This window comes from Podarcis pityusensis (assembly GCF_964106645.2).
Source record: "Podarcis pityusensis genome assembly, chromosome: 2".
Taxonomy (NCBI): Eukaryota; Metazoa; Chordata; class Lepidosauria; order Squamata; family Lacertidae; genus Podarcis; species Podarcis pityusensis.
In genome coordinates, this window is record NC_138029.1 from 123,103,581 (window position 1) to 123,124,476 (window position 20,896).

Below are 20,896 nucleotides of genomic sequence, written 5' to 3' on the forward strand. Positions count from 1 at the left end.
TTGTTGGAATTTATTAAATTTATTTTTTTCATAAAATTGACATTCCACTTCGTTGTAGAAAAACCTCAAAGCAGTTTCCAAAAGGATAAAGCAATAAAATTATCATTTTATTTACAAAAAGGTGAAACCACAATAGATTCAACTAAAACAGATTAAAACTCGTACAAGCTTTATGAACATCTTAGTGAGCCTGTCTAAATAAGAATGTCTTCAGTAGAAACGTCTACCTTGAATGTGTCTGCCTGGTATCAATAAAAATCAATGCATGATAACTCACCGCTAGTCACAGACCCTTTGTACTTCATGTTTTGGAAGTGCTTGTTTATTGCAGTGTCATCCATCATACTGGCCATTGGCAGCTGCTGGTCTTTACTTCTTGGCTACAGTTGTTTCTGTACAGGGCAGGCTCACTGAGTTGGGTCTAACATGGGGGTGGCGGTGGGGGCTGTCACACTGAAAGAAAGAAGCAACCAACAGTTCTCAAGCCTCTTACATGTGAATCACAAGATACTCCTAGTGGCAGCAGCTATTGATCTGTCTCTCAACTCCTCTCCTAATTCACCTTTTATCAGATATTCAGCCTGGCCATGGGCAAAAGAGGGGTGGGGGGAGATAGTCAGGGAGGCCCTGTCACTCTCTCAACACTCCCCAGCCCAATCCTGGCCAATTCTCCCCACCTCTTTTCCCTCTTGCACACACTCATGGCTAGTTTTCAAGCATCCAAACCAAAGTCACTCCTGAAATGCCACAGTATTTGATACACAGCAGAAACCTCCCAGCGCCAGTTGCACTGGGCAATCCTCCCTCTTTCTTTCGCACTCTCTCTGCCCCCACTTTTAAAAAATAATAATAATATAATAATAATTTATTATTTATACCCCGCCCATCTGACTGGGCTTCCCCAGCCACTCTCGACGGCTTCCAACCAAATATTAAAAACACAAAACAGCATCAAACATTAAAAACTTCCCTAAACAGGGCCGCCTTCAGTTGTCTTTTGAAAGTAAAATAGTTGCGTATTGCTTTGACATCTGCTCTGAGGGCATTCCACAGAGCGGGTGCCACTACCAAGAAGGCCCTCTGCCTGGTTCCCTGTAACCTCACTTCTCGCAGTGAGGGAACCACCAGAAGGCCCTCAGTGCTGGACCTCAGTGACCGGGCTGGACGATGGGGGTGGAGACGCTTCTTCAGTTATACAGGACCGAGGCCGTTTAGGGCTTTAAAGGTCAGCACCAACACTTTGAATTGTGCTCAGAAATGTACTGGGAGCCAATGCAGATCTCTCAGGTGTTATATGGTCTCGGCGGCCACTCCCAGTCACCAGTCTAGCTGCCGCATTCTGGATTAATTGCAGTTTCTGAGTCACCTTCAAAGGTAGCCCCACATAGATCGCATTGCAGTAGTCCAAGCGGGAGATAACTAGAGCATACACCACTCTGGCAAGACAGTCTGTGGGCAGGGAGGGTCTCAGCCTGCGTACCAGATGCAGCTGGTAGACAGCTGCCCTGGACACAGAATTAACCTGTTCCTTCATGGACAGCTGCGAGTCCAAAATGACTCCCTGGCTGTGCACCTGGTCCTTCAGGGGCACAGTTACCCCATTCAGCATTAGGGAGTCCTCCGCACCAGCCCACCCCCTGTCCCCCAAAAACAGTACTTCTGTCTTGTCAGGATTCAACCTCAATCTGTTAGCTGCCATCCATTCTCCAACTGCCTCCAGGCACTCACGCAGGACCTTCACTGCCTTCACTGGTTCTGATTTTAAAAAGAGGTAGAGCTGGGTATGATCCCCATATCGATGAACACTCAGCCCAAACCCCCTGATGATCTCTTCCAGCAGCTTCAAGTTAAAAAGCATGGGGGAGAGGACAGAACCCTGAGGCACCCCACAAGTGAGGGCCCAGGGGTCTGAACATTCATCCCCCACCACCACTTTCTGAACACGGCCCAGGAGGAAGGAGCGGAACCACTGTATGACAGTGCCCCCAGCTCCCAGCCCCTCAAGACGGTCCAGAAGGATGTTATTGTCAATGGTATCAAAAGCCGCTGAGAGATCCAGCAGAACTAGGAAATAGCTCTCACCTTTGTCCCTAGTCCGCCGGAGATCATCAACCAGTGCGACCAAGGCAGTTTCAGTCCCATGGTGAGGCCTGAATCCCGATTGGAAGGGATCCAAATGGTCTGCATCCTCCAGGCGTGCCTGGAGTTGTTCAGCAACCACCCGCTCAATCACCTTGCCCAAGAATGGAAGATTTGAGACTGGGCGATAGTTGGCCATATTGGCCAGGTCTAAGGATGTATTTTTAAGAAGCGGTTTAATGACCGCCTCTTTCAGGGGACCTGGGAAGGCTCCCTCACAGAGTGAAGCATTTACCACCCCACAGACCCCATCGCCCAGCCCTTCCCGGCTTGCTTTTATCAGCCAGGATGGGCAAGGATCAAGAAGACAGGTGGTTGGTTTAACTCGTCCAAGCAGCCTGTCCACATCCTCGGAAGTAACAGATTGAAATTGTTCCCATGACTAGACAGGACTCCAGCACTCTCCCGCCCCGGCCCTGCTCTCACGGTGGAGTCTACCTCCTTCTGAATCTGAGTGACTTTATCTGCAAAAAACTTTGCAAAAGCATTGCAGGAGATCTTGGGGTCCCTACTAGGCTCCAATGACAAAGGTGGTTCCGATAGATTGCGAACCACCTTAAAGAGTCTCCTGCTGCTGTTTTCTCCAGATGCAATAGAGGTGGCAAAGAAAGTCCTTTTCGCCGTCGCCGTCGCCACTTGGTAGGCTCGATGTTGAGCTCTAACCCATGTCTGGTCTGATTCAGAGTGAGCTTTCCGCCACCGGCGCTCTAGCCATCTCAGCGATTGTTTCATCGCCCTCAGCTCCGGGGGAAACCATGGGGCTGTCTGGGCTCCATGCAATAAGAGAGGACGCTTCGGAGTCAGACAGTCAATAGCCCTGGTTAACTCTGTATTCCAATGGGTCACCAGGGAATCAGCTGAAAGGCTATCAACATGGGATAAAGCATCCCCTACCACTCTCTAGAAACCATTTGGACCCATTAGGTGGTGGGGGCGGACCATCCAAATTGGTCCCCCCTCCCTGCAGAGGGGAAGGGTCGCGGAGAAGTCCAGTTGCACCAGGAGGTGATCTGACCATAGCACTTCTTTTGTTTCACTTTTACTTAGTGTCAAATCACCCATGTCACTAGAGGTGAACACTAGGTCTAAGGCATGTCCATGACTATGAGTTGGGCCAAACTTATTCAGGGACAGCCCCATGGAGGCCATGCTTTCCACGAAGTCCCGAGCGACCCCTTGTAAGGTTGTGTCGGCATGGATGTTAAACCCCCCTAGGGCAACCAGTAGCACATCTTCCACGACCTGAAGCAGCTCGGGCAGGGAATCCTTGGTGTAGCGGGGAGGTTGGTACACCAAAAGGACAAAAGTACAACTCCCATGATCCCTAGCTAACAGGACCAGTGGTCAAGGTTGATGGGAATTGTAGTCCCAAAACATCTGGAGGGCCGAGTTTGCCTATGCCTGGTTTACTCTATTGTGGTTTTACCTTTTTGTAAATAAAATGGTAATTTTATTGCTTTACCCTTATGGAAATTGCTCTGAGATTATTTTTTTCCTACAATGAAGCGGAATGTGAATTTTATGAAATAAATAATTTAAATAAATTTCATCAGGGGTGATTTACCATGTGTGAAGCTACATTTAAATTAGAAGTATTGCAGTTCCATTACTGCAACCCTGCCGTCCAGCTATAAAATAATATTTTCAGAGTCAGGTGCTATCTTTAGTTTTTGTTGTCAAGGGCTCCTTTTTATTCAGATCAGGTCTCAGTATAATGATGTAGCACTTTGGGATGAAGATGCAGCCCAGAAGCCCAGCAGAGGAGGCCAAGATAGAGAAGACTTGCACAGCTACCATGTATTTCCCCTTGGTGCTCAGGTAGGTGGACACAAAAGACACCCAAACACTGCATTCGGTGGAGATCTTGTAGCCTGGGCTGCTGCAACAAACAAGTCATACAAGCCGTAGGGAGGCAGAAACACAAGAGGGAGCTTCCTTGCTGAGTGAGGATTTGAACCCTAGGCTCCCAGGCCCTATTCCAGCACTCTAACCGTTACTTCACATTGTGAAGACACAAAAGTATATGCCGTGCTGAAGGCACAATAAACAGCTATATGGAAATTCCCCAAGCCCATTGTGGTAAACCAGGAAGCTTTGCTCTAAGTGAGGAAAAGGAAATCCTGTTTTTCTATGTCAAACCTCCTCTTGATCCTTTTTCCTTGGGGGAGGGGGAGAGAGTTGCTTTAAAAGAAGTAATATACCAACATAAGTAGGCAACAGGCCTCTGCCAGATGTCATGCAGTTGCCCATGATAGTTCAGGTAAATCCTAAAAGGAAACATTGAACGTTGACTCTTATGAATGTCTTATTTCACCAAAGTTGGGCATGATCATGTCAGAATTTGGAGCCAGATGTCAACCTTTTTTACAAACATGTTTTTCCTCCAGCGCCACACCTGCAGGTGGAGCTGCATAAGGAGTTCAGAGTGTCACAGAAGTGATACTTCTTCCCTTTATAATTATCAAAATAATAGTGATTCATGGGGAGAGGGGTGCTGATACTTTGCACTAAAGCCCAAGAGATTTGTCCAGATCAACTTTGAGTCTGCTAAAAGATACGTTGGAAATTAGAACAATATGAGGTGATGTCTTGCATCTGAGCCACACAAACATCTCCTGTGCCACCGAAAGCCTGGGCTGAGATTGAGGACATAATAACTCTGCCCTTTGTGATTCCTTGGCTGGCCTCCATCAAGAAAGCTACTGAACCACCATAATCACTACAACAAAAGCTTTGGCTTCTTCCAACGATTCTTCTAATTCATCATAGGAGAGCTGCCATAAAGGAGGCAGCACTTCCAGGAAGACCCAGGATGGCCCTGGTTCTGCTGCTGCTACTGCCTTACGCAGGCTGCGTGATACAAAAGACAAGGTGCCCTCTTACTTTGAAAAGGGATGGAATAGACTCAGCTAATTATTACAGGCCAGGAGACCACCTCATCAGCGGGGTCATCTCTGCCACAAATACTTTATTTCGAGCTCATAGCTTCAACAGCACTCCCTCTACCAGCTTTCTTTGGTAAGCCATTTTGTGGAGATGGAATTATGGGTGCTTTGCTTCCTATTATTTGCTCCCTTCCTACCTATCTTCTTCGCAACTGGCCAGGTGGTTGTGTGCTGACAGATACCAGCGACAAAAGCTGAGGATGCTGAACAGACTCTTGGGGGGCAGTGTTGTTTGGCAGGGTTGTTGTAGGAGCAGGGGATGTTGCTGTTGGGTTTTTTTACATCTTGATTTTAGATATTGTGATTTATGCAGAAACGGTTCCATTTGGTTGCAAATTTTCAATTTTTCTTCATTGTTTTGTTATGTTGCAGTTATTCATTTTTCACATTGTAAGCAGGGGTGCCAACTTGAAAAAAATATTGGGGGGGTGGGCAAGTAAGCCCCACCCTGCATTGTCACATGATGTGGCACAAGCGCATCATTTGAATAGCAATGCCCATCAATGGGGGGCAGCCCCCTCAAATATTTTATCAGGGGGGATGAAGGGACCTCAGTGCCTAGGAGTTGGCTCCTGTGGTTGTAAGTACCTTGAGCTTGGTTTGAATTGTGGAAGGGTGGCATGCAGATAAAATTCTCTCTCTCTCTCTGTGTGTGTGTGTGTGTGTGTGTGTGTGTGTGTGTAACATTTCCATGAGCTCCAAATGTCCCCACTTACCAGGATTTCTCTCATTATCTAGTACTCCCTCTAAGAACATAAGAGCCCACTGAATCAGGCAAAATGCATCCTTTTATCACAGTGCTCAATCAGATGCCTGTGGGAAACATGCATGCAGAAAGATCCATGGAATATTAGGTTAGCAAGGGATACTAGTCATCATGTTCTCCATTCACTGAGGCAGCATGCCTCTCAACACCAGTAGCTGAGAATTGCAAGTGGGGAGAGTGCTCTAGTGCTTGCTTCTTGGCTTCCCATGAACGTCTGGTTGGTCGCTATCAGAATAGGAGGCTGGACCAGATGGGCTCCCTTGGGCCTGATAACAGGAGACCACTTCTGTAAAGAATGGTAGCACAGGACAATGCCGCCTACCTACCGAACTTTCCTCTCAAGTCCTCTGAACAGATGCAGGGTTGTAGCTAAAGTAGTCCTTGCTTGATTTTTGCAGGGACAATCCCCCCCCCCAATTATGTCATAGTTGCATTGCACCTCGCTGCATGTAGCCCAGTTACAACATCCTCATTCAGCATCTTCTTGGCCGTTCTTAAGATTTTAAAGAAGGCAACTGTTGCTAGGTCACTGCCATATGGCCCATTTATTAAGTGTTCATTCTGATTCACTTGTGGGGAGGTCATGCAACATGCCATCAAGGGGTTGTTATCCCACACTTTCCAGTATATTTTCTGTCACTTTCCTTACCCCCCCCCCCAAAAAAAATGTCTCTGGGCTTGGAGGGATTGTTGTAATTGAGCATAAATCCACCACATTAATGGTGTGGCTGGAATCTGCTGGTGTGCCACTGGATTCCACCCACAAGATAGCCACAGTCTGGAAGCACCCATCATTAGTTTATCCACACAGCAGCTGGGGGAAGTGCAGGTGTTTGCAGAGCAAACACGGGGCAATGAGCAGCCACCAGAGCAGAGTAATGTTCAGCCAGGGAGAAGAACATGAAAGGGGTCTTCCAAAAGAGGTAGTGAGGCTTGGTGGGACAACGGGGGGAAGGGTGTTCAGATACTTTCAACAATTAGAAACAGGAGGTTGTGTTTAGCCTCTCTGTGTGTTTGCAGCTGAACTGCAGCTGCATGTGAATGTATGTGCGTTTGTGTGCGCATGAGTGTGCAGTTGCTATGACTTCGCTTGATCTGCACTATAGAGACTCCATTGCATGCGTCGTATATAATGAGAATAAATGTAGGAGGCAATGGTCAGGAAAATGGAAAGTTAAGAAAATAAAATGTTGGCAAGAGGGTGAATCATCAGGAGGGAGCCAGTGTGGTGTAGTGGTTAGGAGTGGTAGACTCGTAATCTGGTGAACCGGGTTCGCGTCTCCGCTCCTCCACATGCAGCTGCTGGGTGACCTTGGGCCAGTCACACTTCTCTGAAGTCTCTCAGCCCCACTCACCTCACAGAGTGTTTGTTGTGGGGGAGGAAGGGAAAGGAGAATGTTAGCCGCTTTGAGATAAAGTGGGATATCAAATCCAAACTCTTCTTATCTCTAAAAGCTTGTAAAACAGCCAGAGTTAAATCTGATATGTTCACTGAATGCTCAAGGATGATCTGATATGTACATTTTTGTAGGAAAGGAACCACAAAATACTGGCAGCTCTTGTCCTTTGTGTTTTCCATCCAAGAGATCAATCGGAATCCCAAGCTCTTACCCAACATCACCCTGGGCTATAGCATCCATGAGAACTTTTTTGATGGAAGGGTGACCTATGATGCCTTGCTGGACCTGCTGTCTCCTGGGCAGGCAAATATTCCAAACTACAACTGTGGTAGACAGACTAATGTATTCACTGTTTTGGAAGGGGCTGGCTCTCAAAACTCCATCTGGATTTCAAGCTTGCTGGGCACATATAAAATTCCGCAGGTAGGAATTGAGACAGGTGGGGCATTTGCTGGCCGAGCCTAAATCTAGGGGATGCAACAAATGGGTGGGATGTATATTCAAAGTGATGCTGGAAAGAGATACTTTTTAAAACAGAGAATTGTTGGTGAATTGAAATAGATTTCACTGCTCTTGGAGGACAGAAACATATCTTTCTTCTCTCACATAGTTATCTCTACTCATATATATTTCAAAACAAGACTATGGATGCTTCCATACAACATTTTATGATGGACTTGATGTTGCTCATACATGTTTTTCAACATCCACATGGCATTATCCTCATCAAAATGCCATCAGACATTATTTTTCCATTTATACCAGCTTTAGTGTTTGGTGGGGGGGGGGGACATTAAGTAAAGAGCCAAGCTCATTCCATTATCCATGTGACAGCCCTTGAGATATCTGAAGATGGCTATCATATCTCCTCTCAGTCTCTTCTTTTCCAGACTTAACATATGCAGCTCCTTCAACCATTTCTCATAAGTCTTGGTTTCCAGACCCTTGGTCATCTTGGCCACCCTCCTCTGCCCATGTTCCAGCTTGTCAACATCCTTCTTAATTTGTGGTGCCCAGAATTGGACACAGTAGTCCAGGTGTGGTTTGACCAAGGCAGAATAGAGTGGTACTATTACTTTCCTTGATCTGGACACTATACTTCTGTTGATGCAGCCGAGAATAGCATGAGCTTTTTTGCTGCTGCATCCTACTGTTGTTACGTGTTAAGCTTGTGGTCTACTAAGATCACAAGCTACCCCAGATCCTTTCCACATGTACTACTAGCAAGTCAGGTGTCCCCCATCTTATATTTGTGCAGCTGATTCTTCTTGCTTAAGTGCAGAGCCTTACATTTGTTGCTATTGAAATTCATTTTGTTAGTTTGGGCCTAGTTCTCCTATCTACAGATTGGATGAGCACTCCATCAATTCCTTCATCCAAGTCATTTATAAAGATATTGAACAACAACAGGCCCAGGACAGAACCCTGCAGCACCCTACTTGTTACTTTTTTCCAGGATGATGAAGAACTATAAATGAGCACTCTTTGGGTTTGGATAGTAAACCAGTTACAAATTCACCCTAACAGTTACCTCAGTAATCACAGCATCCTTTTTTAAATGCTCACAGACAGATTGTTGAATTATCTGTTTCAGGACCTTCCCTGGTATCGATGTCATGCCTACTGGTTGGTAGTTACCTCCTTTTTGAAGATGGGGACAACATTTGCCCACCTCCAGTTTGCATGGACCTCACCTGTTCTCCAAGAATTCTCAAAGATTATAGACAGAGGCTCTGGGATTACATGCGCAAGCTCTTTTAGACATTTCAATATGATGTTTATGTATGATTATTTCAATATGATAGGCATCCTCCAATATCTAAAGGATATAGAAGATGAAGCAAGCTTGCTTTCTGCTGCTCCAGGTAGTAGAACCCGAACCAATGAGGGAGATTCCAACTGAACATTAGGAATAACTTTCTGAAAGTAGGAGCTGTTTGACAGTAGAATGGACTCCCTTGGAAGACAGTGGGCTCTCCTTCTTTGGAGGTTTTTTAGCTGAGGTTGGCTGGCCATCTGTCAAGGATGCATTAGTTGAGATTCCTTCATTGCAGGGGTTGGACTAGATGACCCTCAAGGTCCCATCCAATTCTACAATTCTATGTTTCTAATATTATTCCAGTGCAGGGGTTGGAAATATTTGGGCCTTGATTTGAACTCAAATGAGTCACAAATCTTCCATTCCTTCCCAGGTCAGTTATGCTTTTGTCTCTAATGTTCTAAATGATAAGAAGCAGTATCCTTTTTTCTACCGGATGGTCCCCAAAGAAGAAGCCCAGTACCCAGGGATTGTCAAGCTGCTCCATCACTTCAGATGGACATTGATTGGTCTCATTGCTCCAGACACGGACGATGGAGAGAGGTTCATGAAGACCTTGACACCTGTGCTCACCCGAAGTGATGTTTGTGTTGTCATCTCACTAACCATCCAAGGACTGAATACAAATACAATACGGACAGATTTGCTTCCATTCCTCAAGTGGAGACAAGTCCATGTATTTGTTTACTATGCAGAGATGACTTATTTCTTAGATGGAATGCTAATTGTACAAAATGCTCTTAAGATGAAATCCCTCGTTGGGAAAATCTGGATCACAACAGCTATGTGGGACGTCTCCTTGGAGTTGATGTACAGTGGCTTATCTTTCCAACAAATCCGTGGTATTTTTTCCTTCTTTATTGAGACAAATGAAAGGACCAAATATGATGACTTTGAGCCCTTTTTCTTTTCTATCAAGCAGTTTTGGGACAAAGCTTTTCGTTGTTCCTATTTAAAGGATGCATTGTCAGTGAAAGGCTGGACAAGATGCAGAGAGAGAGAGAAACCGGAACTGCTGCTGCCCCAAGATGATCTGCAAAGAAGCCTTTCTCTGGACTGCCACAGAATCTACAATGCTGTCCAAACCATGGCACATGCCTTAAATGCTGCATATTCATCTAGATCTAAGCAAAGGGTGAGGGGGAGACTGGAAGCTCAAAGGCTACAGCCATGGCAGGTATGGTATTTTCTTTTCCATCATAGACAGTCTGAAAAAGTTTGCGAATCCCTGGTTTAGGACATAGAGAGCTTCTCATCACTAGAGAATGTGGAGTGGTAAAGTGAAAAATTGCAAACCCAGTTTCTGTTCCAATTTTTGCTCCGTTACACTGGCCTCAGAGGACACAACCCTTCTGGTAACAAGTCCCAATCGCTCCTGTTACCCGGAGTTCTTTTGGGCAGGGGGGATAACATTCCCCAGACTGTGAGTCCATATTAGAAATTTGTTTTAGTTTGATTTAAAAGGGGGAAACCTGTTGGGATACTGCCAGGGAGATAAAGTCCATCATGGCCCCAAGCCAGCTGCCGGACGATCCATCGATCTCCCGTAGGCACGCAGTATCAGCAATTGGCGACATGAGTTTCTAGAAAATATCTTGCCACATTCTAGAGCTCATGCACACTCTGTCAGCAGATAATGCACAGCCAAAAGTTGCACTCAGGAGAGCATTATTTACAAGCTTTATTCAGGGTTGGTCAGAACAAAGAAAGACATGACTGCCTGCGTCAGTGTCTCCAGCAGAGAGAGAGCGAAAGCAATAGGAAACATAAACATCCTGTGAACAGGACATGCGCAGACTCTGTGACTCACAAAGCCTGCTCCCTTTTAAGGTGGAACGGAAATATCCTAACAAAACCTACCTAATCCATACTTTCAGAAACAATTCAAGAAGGGAAGCACAGCCATCCTTTGAAATTCCCACTTTTATTAGTTTTTGTTTGATGCAGTTCTCCAACCAGTGCTTAGAAAAACGCTTATATTGGGGCAGGTGTGCATAAAAAATGAATATACTAGAGAAAATATATATCGTAGTGTGTATATATTAGCCAAACCCACATACAAAGAAGTGTCCATTAGAAGAAATGGGCACTAAAATGCTGATGCAGCTGGATGAGGTACATGGAGAACGGAATTCAAGATTGGAAAAAATGAGAAACCGAGAGAACCATAATTGACTGAGCTACTTGAGTCTGCAACCAGCCCCAAATCAGAGCTGCTCCAAGCATGAAATGGGCAGAAATGGATAGTCAGTGTCCTTTCCCATGTTCTAAATGCTGCTCTTTTCTCTACCATTCTAGCTCCATCCTTTCCTAGGAAATTCCCAGTTCTACAATGCTTCCATGGACTTAGTGTATTTGGATGAGAACGGGGAGCTGGTAGCTGACCTGGACATAGTGAACTGGGTGGTGTTCCCCAATAGGTCCGTACTCAGAGTGAAGTTTGGGAGTATTGACAGACAGGGATCGCCAGACCTGAAGTGCACCATCGACCAGGAGGCCATTGTGTGGCCAAAGTGGTTCAATCAGGTGGGGGGGGCCAATCATATATTTCTTTTCATTGTATGTTCCTTAAGCTTTTATAAGTGTACGATACAGTGGTACCTTGGGTTACAGACGCTTCAGGTTACAGACGCTTCAGGTTATAGACTCCGCTAACCCAGAAATAGTACCTTGGGTTAAGAACTTTGCTTCAGAATGAGAACAGAAATTGTGCGGCAGCGGCAGCAAGGAGGCAACGGGAGGCCCCACTAGCTAAAGTGCTATCTTAGGTTAAGAACAGTTTCAGGTTAAGAACAGACCTCTGGAACGAATTAAGTTCTTAACCCAAGGTACCACTGTATACAGAACACCACACCAGAAGAAAAAGAGATGGAAAGAGAAAGTGAAACCTGGGCTCCTTCTGGCCCTACTTTTATAGTCAGCATTACCTTGACTGAAAGAGATAACAGAACCAGTTTAAGCCAGCTGTACTCAGCTTCTCTGAAGGAATAACCCAAACATCACGAACCTTCTGCTTGTTTCTTTCACCCAGAACCCTCTTGAATTAATTAGAATAGGAAAGATCTCTACACATCAGATCAATACTTTCTGTACTAAGAAATGCAAACTGACAGAAACATCTATTCCATGGGTAGGTAAACTAAGGCCCAGGGGCTGGATCCAGCCCAATCGCCTTCTAAATCCAGCCCACAGACAGTCCAGGAATTAGCGTGTTTTTTACATGAGTAGAATGTGTCCTTTCATTTAAAATGCATTTCTGGGTTATTTGTGGGGCATAGGAATTTGTTCTCCCCCCCCAAAAAAAAAATAGTCCGGCCCCCCACAAGGTCTGAGGGACAGTGGACCGGCCCCCTGCTGAAAAATTTTGCTGACCCCTGATCTATTCTTACAGCTGGGGTGTGCAACAGAGAAGACCCAGTTTTATGTTACCGTGCAACATATTGTGTCTCAAGCAACGTGGTGGTTGTTTCAGCCTTGCAGGGTTCGATTTAATTGCAAAATTCGCATTAAACTTACTATACTTTAAAAATGCAAGGCTCAAGTTGAACCTGGGGCTAAAGGTCCAGTTAGGCCCTTCCCAACCCTACGTCTTATTTACATTGTTACATTACCCTGAACACATTTTCATTGACCCGCCTTGTCTTTATGCTTAGACACTTCCTACTTCCCGGTGTGTGGGAAGTTGTGCACCTGGATTTGTCAAAGTGATTCAGGAAGGAAAGCCAATCTGCTGCTATGACTGCATTCCCTGTGCAAAAGGGACGATCTCCACTCAGGAAGGTGGGTGACACCAGTAGAAAGGGAAGCCCTTGGGGAAGAATCCAGTCAGGCATCTTCTAAAAGCATTTCAAGGTAGAATCATAGAATCATAGAATCATAGAGTTGGAAGAGACCACAAGGGCCATCGAGTCCAACCCCTTGCCAAGCAGGAAACACCATCAGAGCACTCCTGACATATGGTTGTCAAGCCTTTGCTTAAAGACCTCCAAAGAAGGAGACTCCACCACACTCCTTGGCAGCAAATTCCACTGTCGAACAGCTCTTACTGTCAGGAAGTTCTTCCTAATGTTTAGGTGGAATCTTCTTTCTTGTAGTTTGGATCCATTGCTCCGTGTCCGCTTCTCTGGAGCAGCAGAAAACAACCTTTCTCCCTCCTCTATGTGACATCCTTTTATATATTTGAACATGGCTATCATATCACCCCTTAACCTCCTCTTCTCCAGGCTAAACATGCCCAGCTCCCTTAGCCGTTCCTCATAAGGCATCGTTTCCAGGCCTTTGACCATTTTGGTTGCCCTCCTCTGGACACGTTCCAGTTTGTCAGTGTCCTTCTTGAACTGTGGTGCCCAGAACTGGACACAGTACTCCAGGTGAGGTCTGACCAGAGCAGAATACAGTGGCACTATTACTTCCCTTGATCTAGATGCTATACTCCTATTGATGCAGCCCAGAATTGCATTGGCTTTTTTAGCTGCCGCGTCACACTGTTGGCTAATGTCAAGTTTGTGGTCAACCAAGACTCCTAGATCCTTTTCACATGTACTGCTCTCAAGCCAGGTGTCACCCATCTTGTATTTGTGCCTCTCATTTTTTTTGCCCAAGTGCAATACTTTACATTTCTCCCTGTTAAAATTCATCTTGTTTGTTTTTGCCCAGTTCTCTAATCTGTCAAGGTCATTTTGAAGTGTGATCCTGTCCTCTGGGGTGTTAGCCACCCCTCCCAGTTTGGTGTCATCTGCAAATTTGATCAGGATGCCCTTGAGTCCAAGGTAGGATGGGCTAGTGTGCTTCAAGTGCAGTAGAATTCTTGATTTAGGCAGGAGGTGAAATGGATGACCCATGAAGTCACTTTTGACTGGGAGCTTCAGTGTTGGGCTTCCTGTTTCCTAAGTTTCATATATTTCATTGGAATTTTGTATTTTTAATTGTGTTCATGTTATTGTTTTGATATATACTTTCAAGGCTCCGGGGAGCTGAAACACTGTGGGGCCCCAATCTTTTTTTGAGGGGGCCACCCCCCAATGTTTAGGATGTTGTATCTGGTCCCCTCAATCCTCTGGAGAAGGTGGTGTCTCTATATACTTGTACAGTGGAACCTTGGTTCTCGAACGGCTTAGTTGACGAACAAATTGGCTCCCAAACGCCAAAAACCCGGAAGTAAGTGTTCCGGTTTTTGAACGTTTTTCAGAAGCCAAATGTCCAATGCGGTTGTCAGCTATTGTTTCTGGGGCGCCTGTGCCAAGCCATGCCTTGGTTTTCAAACATTTCAGGAGTCGGGTGGATTTCTGAAATGGATTAAGTTCAAGGACTAAGGTCTCACTCTATTTCTCTCGTGTGTGTGTGTGTGTGTGTGTGTGTGAATTAAGCTTCTTTGAAAAGTCTGATAGAAATGCCTAAATCACTAAATGCCTGCCAGCCACCCCTGCTCCTCAGCCTTACTACATGTTGTCATCTCACAGCCACTTGCCTTTTCAGGCTCTTTGGTATAAATTCTGAATCCAGATGTGCATGTTTTACAGAAGTCTGTTATGGAACTACGGTAGATTATTAGGCCTCAGCATAGTTCCCTGATACACCCCATGGCCTCAAAACAGCCCCCCCCCATTGGCCTGATAAGCTAGAAGCCAACCTGATGAACCCACCCACACCCACCTTAGATCCAATCTTGAATTAGTTCACAGATTAGTTAATATTTAATAATAATAATAATAATAATAATAATAATAATAATAATAATTTTTATTTATATCCCACCCTCCCCTGCCAAGGCCGGGCTCAGGGTGGCTAACAAGCAATAATAAAAACAAGTTGAATGAATACAACTTAAAAACAAGATTAAAATACAACATTAAAATATTGAAACATTAAAATATTAAAATGCAGCCTCATCACAGGAGGAGAAAGAAAAAAGAAAAGGGGGGAGGGAATCAAATTGGCTCCAAGCCAAAGGCCAGGCAGAACAACTCTGTCTTACAGGCCCTGCGGAAAGAAATCAGATCCTGCAGGGCCCTGGTCTCATGAGGCAGAGCGTTCCACCAGGCCGGAGCCAGAGTTGAAAAGGCCCTGGCTCTGGTTGAGGCTAATCTGACTTCCTTAGGGCCCAGGACCTCTAGGGTGTTGCTATTTATGGACCTTGAGGCTCTCCGTGGGGCATACCGGGAGAACTTTTTAGAATAACCCCCCCCCCCATTCTAATTAAAAACAGTATACGGATGGTTGGAGGCAAGGAAGTAGACAGTTTGCCTCCTTCTGTCCTACCCAACCAAAAGCAGCAGGGTCTGTTTTGTAGGGTTCCCCTTCATATGCGACTTTTCTGCAGGGACGCCAATTGGAATGAGCCCCTATACACCATACAATTGGTGCATATGTTCAACAGCTGTTGAGAGGAGTCATAGACTGGACCAACGTTGCTTTGCAAAGTGGCTTTCTCCACAGAAACAGCCAGATTACTCTGGGCCACCCAACCTGACCCACATTGATATGTGACTGCCTCAACACAACCTGAATGCCAACATAATCCCGTCAAATAGAGCGGATATGGCTCAGGGCCTTGGCTGAACCCACTGAAAAGCTCTATTAAACATTACTCTTCTTCTTTGCAGATGCAGAGCATTGCACCAAGTGTCTAGAAGATCACCATCCAAACAAGGCCCAGTATAAATGTGTACCCAAGATAACCGTCTTCCTCGCTTATGGAGAAGATTTAGGGATCCTCCTAACTTCCTTTGCCCTCTTATTGTCCTTAACCACAGTGATAGTGCTAGGAATCTTCATCAAATACTTTGACACTCCCATAGTCAAAGCCAACAACAGGGACATCTCCTACATCCTCCTTGTCTCCCTCCTGCTTTCCTTTCTGTCCTCCTTGCTCTTCATAGGCCAGCCAAGGAAAATGACCTGCTTTCTCCGACAAACAGTCTTCAGCATCATCTTCTCAGTTGCCGTCTCTTCTGTGTTGGCTAAAACCATCACTGTAGTGCTGGCCTTCCTAGCCACTAAGCCAGGGAACAGGATGAGGAGATGGCTGGGAAAGAGTTTGGCCAACTCCATTGTCATTTCTTGTTCCACTGTCCAAGTTGCTATCTGCACCTTTTGGTTGGGACTTTCTCCACCGTTCCCAGAGTCTGACCTGCACTCCCACGCTGGAGAGATTGTCTTGCAATGCAATGAAGGATCCATTGCCCTGTTCTATAGTTCCCTCTGCTACATGGGTTTCTTGGCTGCCATCTGCTTCACAGTGGCTTTCCTAGCCAGGAAGCTGCCTGGGGCCTTCAATGAAGCCAAGCTGATCACCTTCAGCATGCTGGTCTTCTGCAGTGTTTGGGTGTCCTTTGTGCCCACTTACCTGAGCACCAAGGGGAAATACATGGTAGCTGTTCAGGTCTTCTCCATCTTGGCCTCCAGTGCTGGGCTTCTGGGCTGCATCTTCTTTCCCAAGTGCTACATTATTCTACACAGGCCTGATCTGAATACAAAGGAGCAACGAAAACTAAAGAAGGCATCTGATTTTTAACATACTTTTACATTATAACAATTAATGTCCAGCACAAAAGTCAGGAACCCCACATACAGAAATGTTTTTTCCTTTCACCTAAATCCTGAATGATGAAAAAGAATTCATAATGTTCATTTGGGCATAATGTTTGACATATGCTGTTGTACCACTGCCTGATCCCAGTATGTATCTGTTCAACAACACTAGTCTTTATGCAGTTTTCATCTGGGGTCACCCAGACTCATTTTGCACAGTTTTATTTTCTAATTCATTTCATTTCTATAGCAGTCTGATGCTTGGATTTGTTAGGCTACTTTATTGCCTATACTGATGGCTGGGCCATTTTTTAAAGTATAATTTTTCTTTTTCATTGTGAAAATTGATTAGGAGTGCTAAAATAAATTCAGTAAAGGCACAGACCTCTTTGGTGTCATGTAACCTCTCCATGAGGTTATCACCCCAAATGTTATCACCCCAAATTTGGTGGGAGGGTGTTAATTGAGACCCTCTGAGTTTTAGTACTATGGGTGTTAATATTTTAAGATTACAGTGGTACCTCAGGTTAAGTACTTAATTCGTTCCGGAGGTCCGTACTTAACCTGAAACTGTTCTTAACCTGAAGCACCACTTTAGCTAATGGGGCCTCCTGCTGTCGCCGTGCTGCCGGAGCACGATTTCTGTTCTCATCCTGAAGCAAAGTTCTTAACCTGAAGCACTATTTCTGGGTTAGCGGAGTCTGTAACCTGAAGCGTATGTAACCCGAAGCGTATGTAAGCCGAGGTACCACTGTATAAACTTCCTCAGGTGCCTTGGATAAAAGGCGGTATTGAAAAATAATAAACAGAGAAACCATGTGCAGGAGAACAGAGGTGCATTCACTCACACGTAATGAAAGTTAACAAGTTGTTTCACAAAAAGTTATTAGTATTATTATTTATTGAATTTATATAGCATTCTATACTCTCAGGTCTCAGAGCGGTTCACAGAATAAAATCAGAATATAAAACCTCAATATACATAATCAAAATAAAAACAACCACCAAAAGTTGTTTGTGCTGGTTTCCAAACTCCCTTTCCAGAGTGCAAATATGGAGCGTGACTTTCCACATGTTTCCACACTGTTCCTGAAAAATTCACGAACAGTCCTACTGATATGACGGAGACAAGGCCACACACGTTTCAGTCATCCAATTCCTCACCCCAACACTCCTCTGCCTAGATCACTGTTACAATTTTTTAGTCTTCCTGTACAAAATATAATGTCATCATGGTTATATTGATAGGAAACAGTGAAAGATGGAAAGGATTTGCTGAAATAATTAATAACTAGAACACAAAAAGGGAGGTGTGAGGAGGTCGATGAAACAAGCTAATGAAAGATAAAGATATCGAAACAATGGATGTGTTTTTAACTGTTTTTGCTTTTGTTTTTGTTTTGATGTATTGTGTCTTTTGCTTTTTTATATGTATTGTAATGTATTGATTTGTACTGTTTATTTTTTCTCTTTCTTTTTTACCTTTTTTGTTTCTTTTGTTTCTTTCAATTCTTAAACTTTTAATAAATATTTTTTTTGAAAAAAACCACGAAGTTTAATGATATTGCAGTGGAGCCTTGGGTAACATTGCCTCTGGCTTACATCACCCTTGGCTTGTGACCGGTGCAAATCTGGAAGTACCGGAATGAGTTACTTCTGGGTTCGCGCCGTTCACGCATGCGCAGATGTGATGCTTTGGGTCACGTCATTTTCGGGTTGTGGTGGGGCCTCCAAAATTGATCCCCGCCATAACACAAGGTTCCACTGTATAACATTTGGATGAAATAAAGCAGTCTGCAGAATGTTACAAATCATTACCAAATTTTGCCATGTATAAGACAATGCTCCTGGCAAATAGAAGGGGAAGAAATGGAGGCAGTGAGAGATTTTACTTTCCTGGGCTCCACGATTGCTGCAGATGGTGACAGCAGTCACGAAATTAAAAGGCACCTGCTTCTTGGGAGAAAAGCAATGACAAACCTAGACAGCATCTTAAAAAGCAGAGACATCACCTTGTCAACAAAGGTCCGTATAGTTAAAGCCATGATTTTCCCAGTAGTGATGTATGGAAGTGAGAGCTGGACCATAAAGAAGGCTGATCGCCGAAGAATTGATGCTTTTGAATTATGGTGCTGGAGGAGACTCTTGAGAGTCCCATGGACTGCAAGAAGATCAAACCTCTCCATTCTGAAGGAAATCAGCCCTGAGTGCTCACTGGAAGGACAGATCGTGAAGCTGAGGCTCCAATATTTTGGCCACCTCATGAGAAGAGAAGACTCCCTGGAAAAGACCCTGATGTTGGGAAAGAAGGAGGGCCCAAGGAGAAGGGGACGACAGAGGACGAGATGGTTGGACAGTGTTCTCGAAGCTACCAGCATAAGTTTGACTAAACTGCGGGAGGCAGTGGAGGACAGAAGTGCCTGGCGTGCTCTGGTCCATGGGGTCACAAAGAGTCGGACACGACTAAACGACTAAACGACAACAACATAAAACAATGAGCTGGGTTGAAGCCGATGTTAATACGAAGGGAGCGATGTGGGAAGCAGTAAGAGCACCAGCATTGAGCTTCCCTTGTTGGGTGGTGGTGGCAGTGCTGCATAGCCATGCAAGAACCTCAACAACTTTTGGTGATCTTTTTGAGTTCTGAAAAATAGGGGTTGTTTTATACCTGAAGGAGTGTCTCCTCCACCCACTGTTCAGCCCAGAAACTGAGGTCCAGCTCCAAGGGCCTTCTGGCATTTCCCGCACTGCAAGAAATGAGGTTACAGGGAACCAGGCAGTGGGCCTTCTCAGTAGTGGCACCCTCCCTGTTGAACTCCCTCCCACCAGATGTCAAGGAAATAAACAACTATCTGACTTTTAGAAGACATCTGATGGCAATCCTGTTTACGGAAGTTTTTAATGTTTGATGTTTTACCATTTTTTAAGTGTTGTAAGGCGCCCAGAGTGGCTGGGGAAACCCAGCCAGATGGGTGGGGTATAAATAATAAAACTATTATTATTATTATTATTATTATTATTACTACTACTACTACTACTACATGGGAGGATCTTATACATGAGAAAATATGGTACATTTAAAGAAAATAAAGCGACATAAACCAATGAGATGTAACTTGCAAAAACTTATTGATGATAGTCGCACTCCTGTAATAATGTATTCATGTTTCAAATGTGGAAGTCACTTCAGGTTTAGCTCAAGTGTGATTTTTCATCAGAAAATCCTCATGGAAGAAAAACCTGATAAATGCTTGAACTCTGAAAAGAGCATTTGGTGGAACCCAAACTTTGCATCCCACCAATGAATGTTTATTGGGAAAGAAACAGGAAAATATCACACCATGTTAGAAGTAGTTATATTACTTCAAGCCTCCCTCTTTTATATTGCAATAAAGCTCAGAGGTTTCTCCTCCTTGGGTGGCCTCATTGCATCTTGATTCATCCAAGAATCTTCGCCCTCAAAAGCCACCAGGGAAGCATCTTCAGGCAGCTCAAGCAACAGCAATGGATCATCACTAACTTTTAGCAAGTAAACAAGCTTTAAAATATATAGCTAACAGCCCTGTCACTCTACACACACACACACACACAGAGAGAGAGAGAGAGAGAGAGAGAGAGAGAGAGAGACTGCTGCAGAAACACTTAGAATCCTCTTTGTCATTCTGGTCACTTCTCAAAGAAGATTTTATGAGGTCAAGAAAGAATTGTAAAGAGTCCGAAGCATGTTTGTGGCTGGAGCATGTTCACTGTGGAGAGAGGCTGAAGCGCTTGTGGTCTTTGAGTTAGGGCCAGGAGGATGGGGAACCTAGAAGTTCACATAGAACTGTAGAGCTGGAAGGGACCCTGAGGGTCATCTAGTCCAACCACCAGCAATGCAGGAATCTCAACTAAAGCATCCTTGATATTTGGCCATCCAAACTCTCCTTGAAAACTTCCAAGGAAGGATAGTTCACCACCTCCACTGTCAAACAGCTCTTACTGGCAGAAAGCTTTTCCATATGTGTCGTCGGAATCTCCTTTGTTGCAACCTGAATTCTGAATTCTTGTTAGATATTTTGAACTCTTTGGAGGAAAACTAGAAATCATCACCACATGTTGGGGGAAAAATGGATAAAAGGAAGCACTGATATCCTCACATCCTCATTCCCCCCCCCCACCTGCCCTTCACCATAAGATACTAGGAATGGTTACAACAATATATATATAGTGAACCTTCTCCTGGCAAAAAAGAAAAGGATAAAGGCTATGTAAAAGTATGTATTTACCTATTGTTGAATAATAACAGGGACCCTGAAGC

At 44.6% G+C, this 20,896-nt stretch overlaps 1 protein-coding gene across 1 annotated transcript; it reads left to right on the forward strand.

Annotated features, from left to right (window-relative positions):
• Window positions 1-4,951: 4,951 nt before the first annotated feature.
• Window positions 4,952-16,799, forward strand: LOC308465422 (vomeronasal type-2 receptor 26-like; the record flags this gene model as incomplete). The annotated part of the gene is made up of 6 exons (XM_080985407.1): window positions 4,952-5,157; window positions 7,382-7,673; window positions 9,443-10,204; window positions 11,368-11,595; window positions 12,723-12,849; window positions 15,672-16,799. 6 exons carry the CDS (start codon window positions 4,952-4,954, stop codon window positions 16,580-16,582), a joined length of 2,526 nt encoding a protein of 841 aa, XP_080841533.1. The 3' UTR covers window positions 16,583-16,799.
• Between the last annotated feature and the right edge of the window lie 4,097 nt (window positions 16,800-20,896).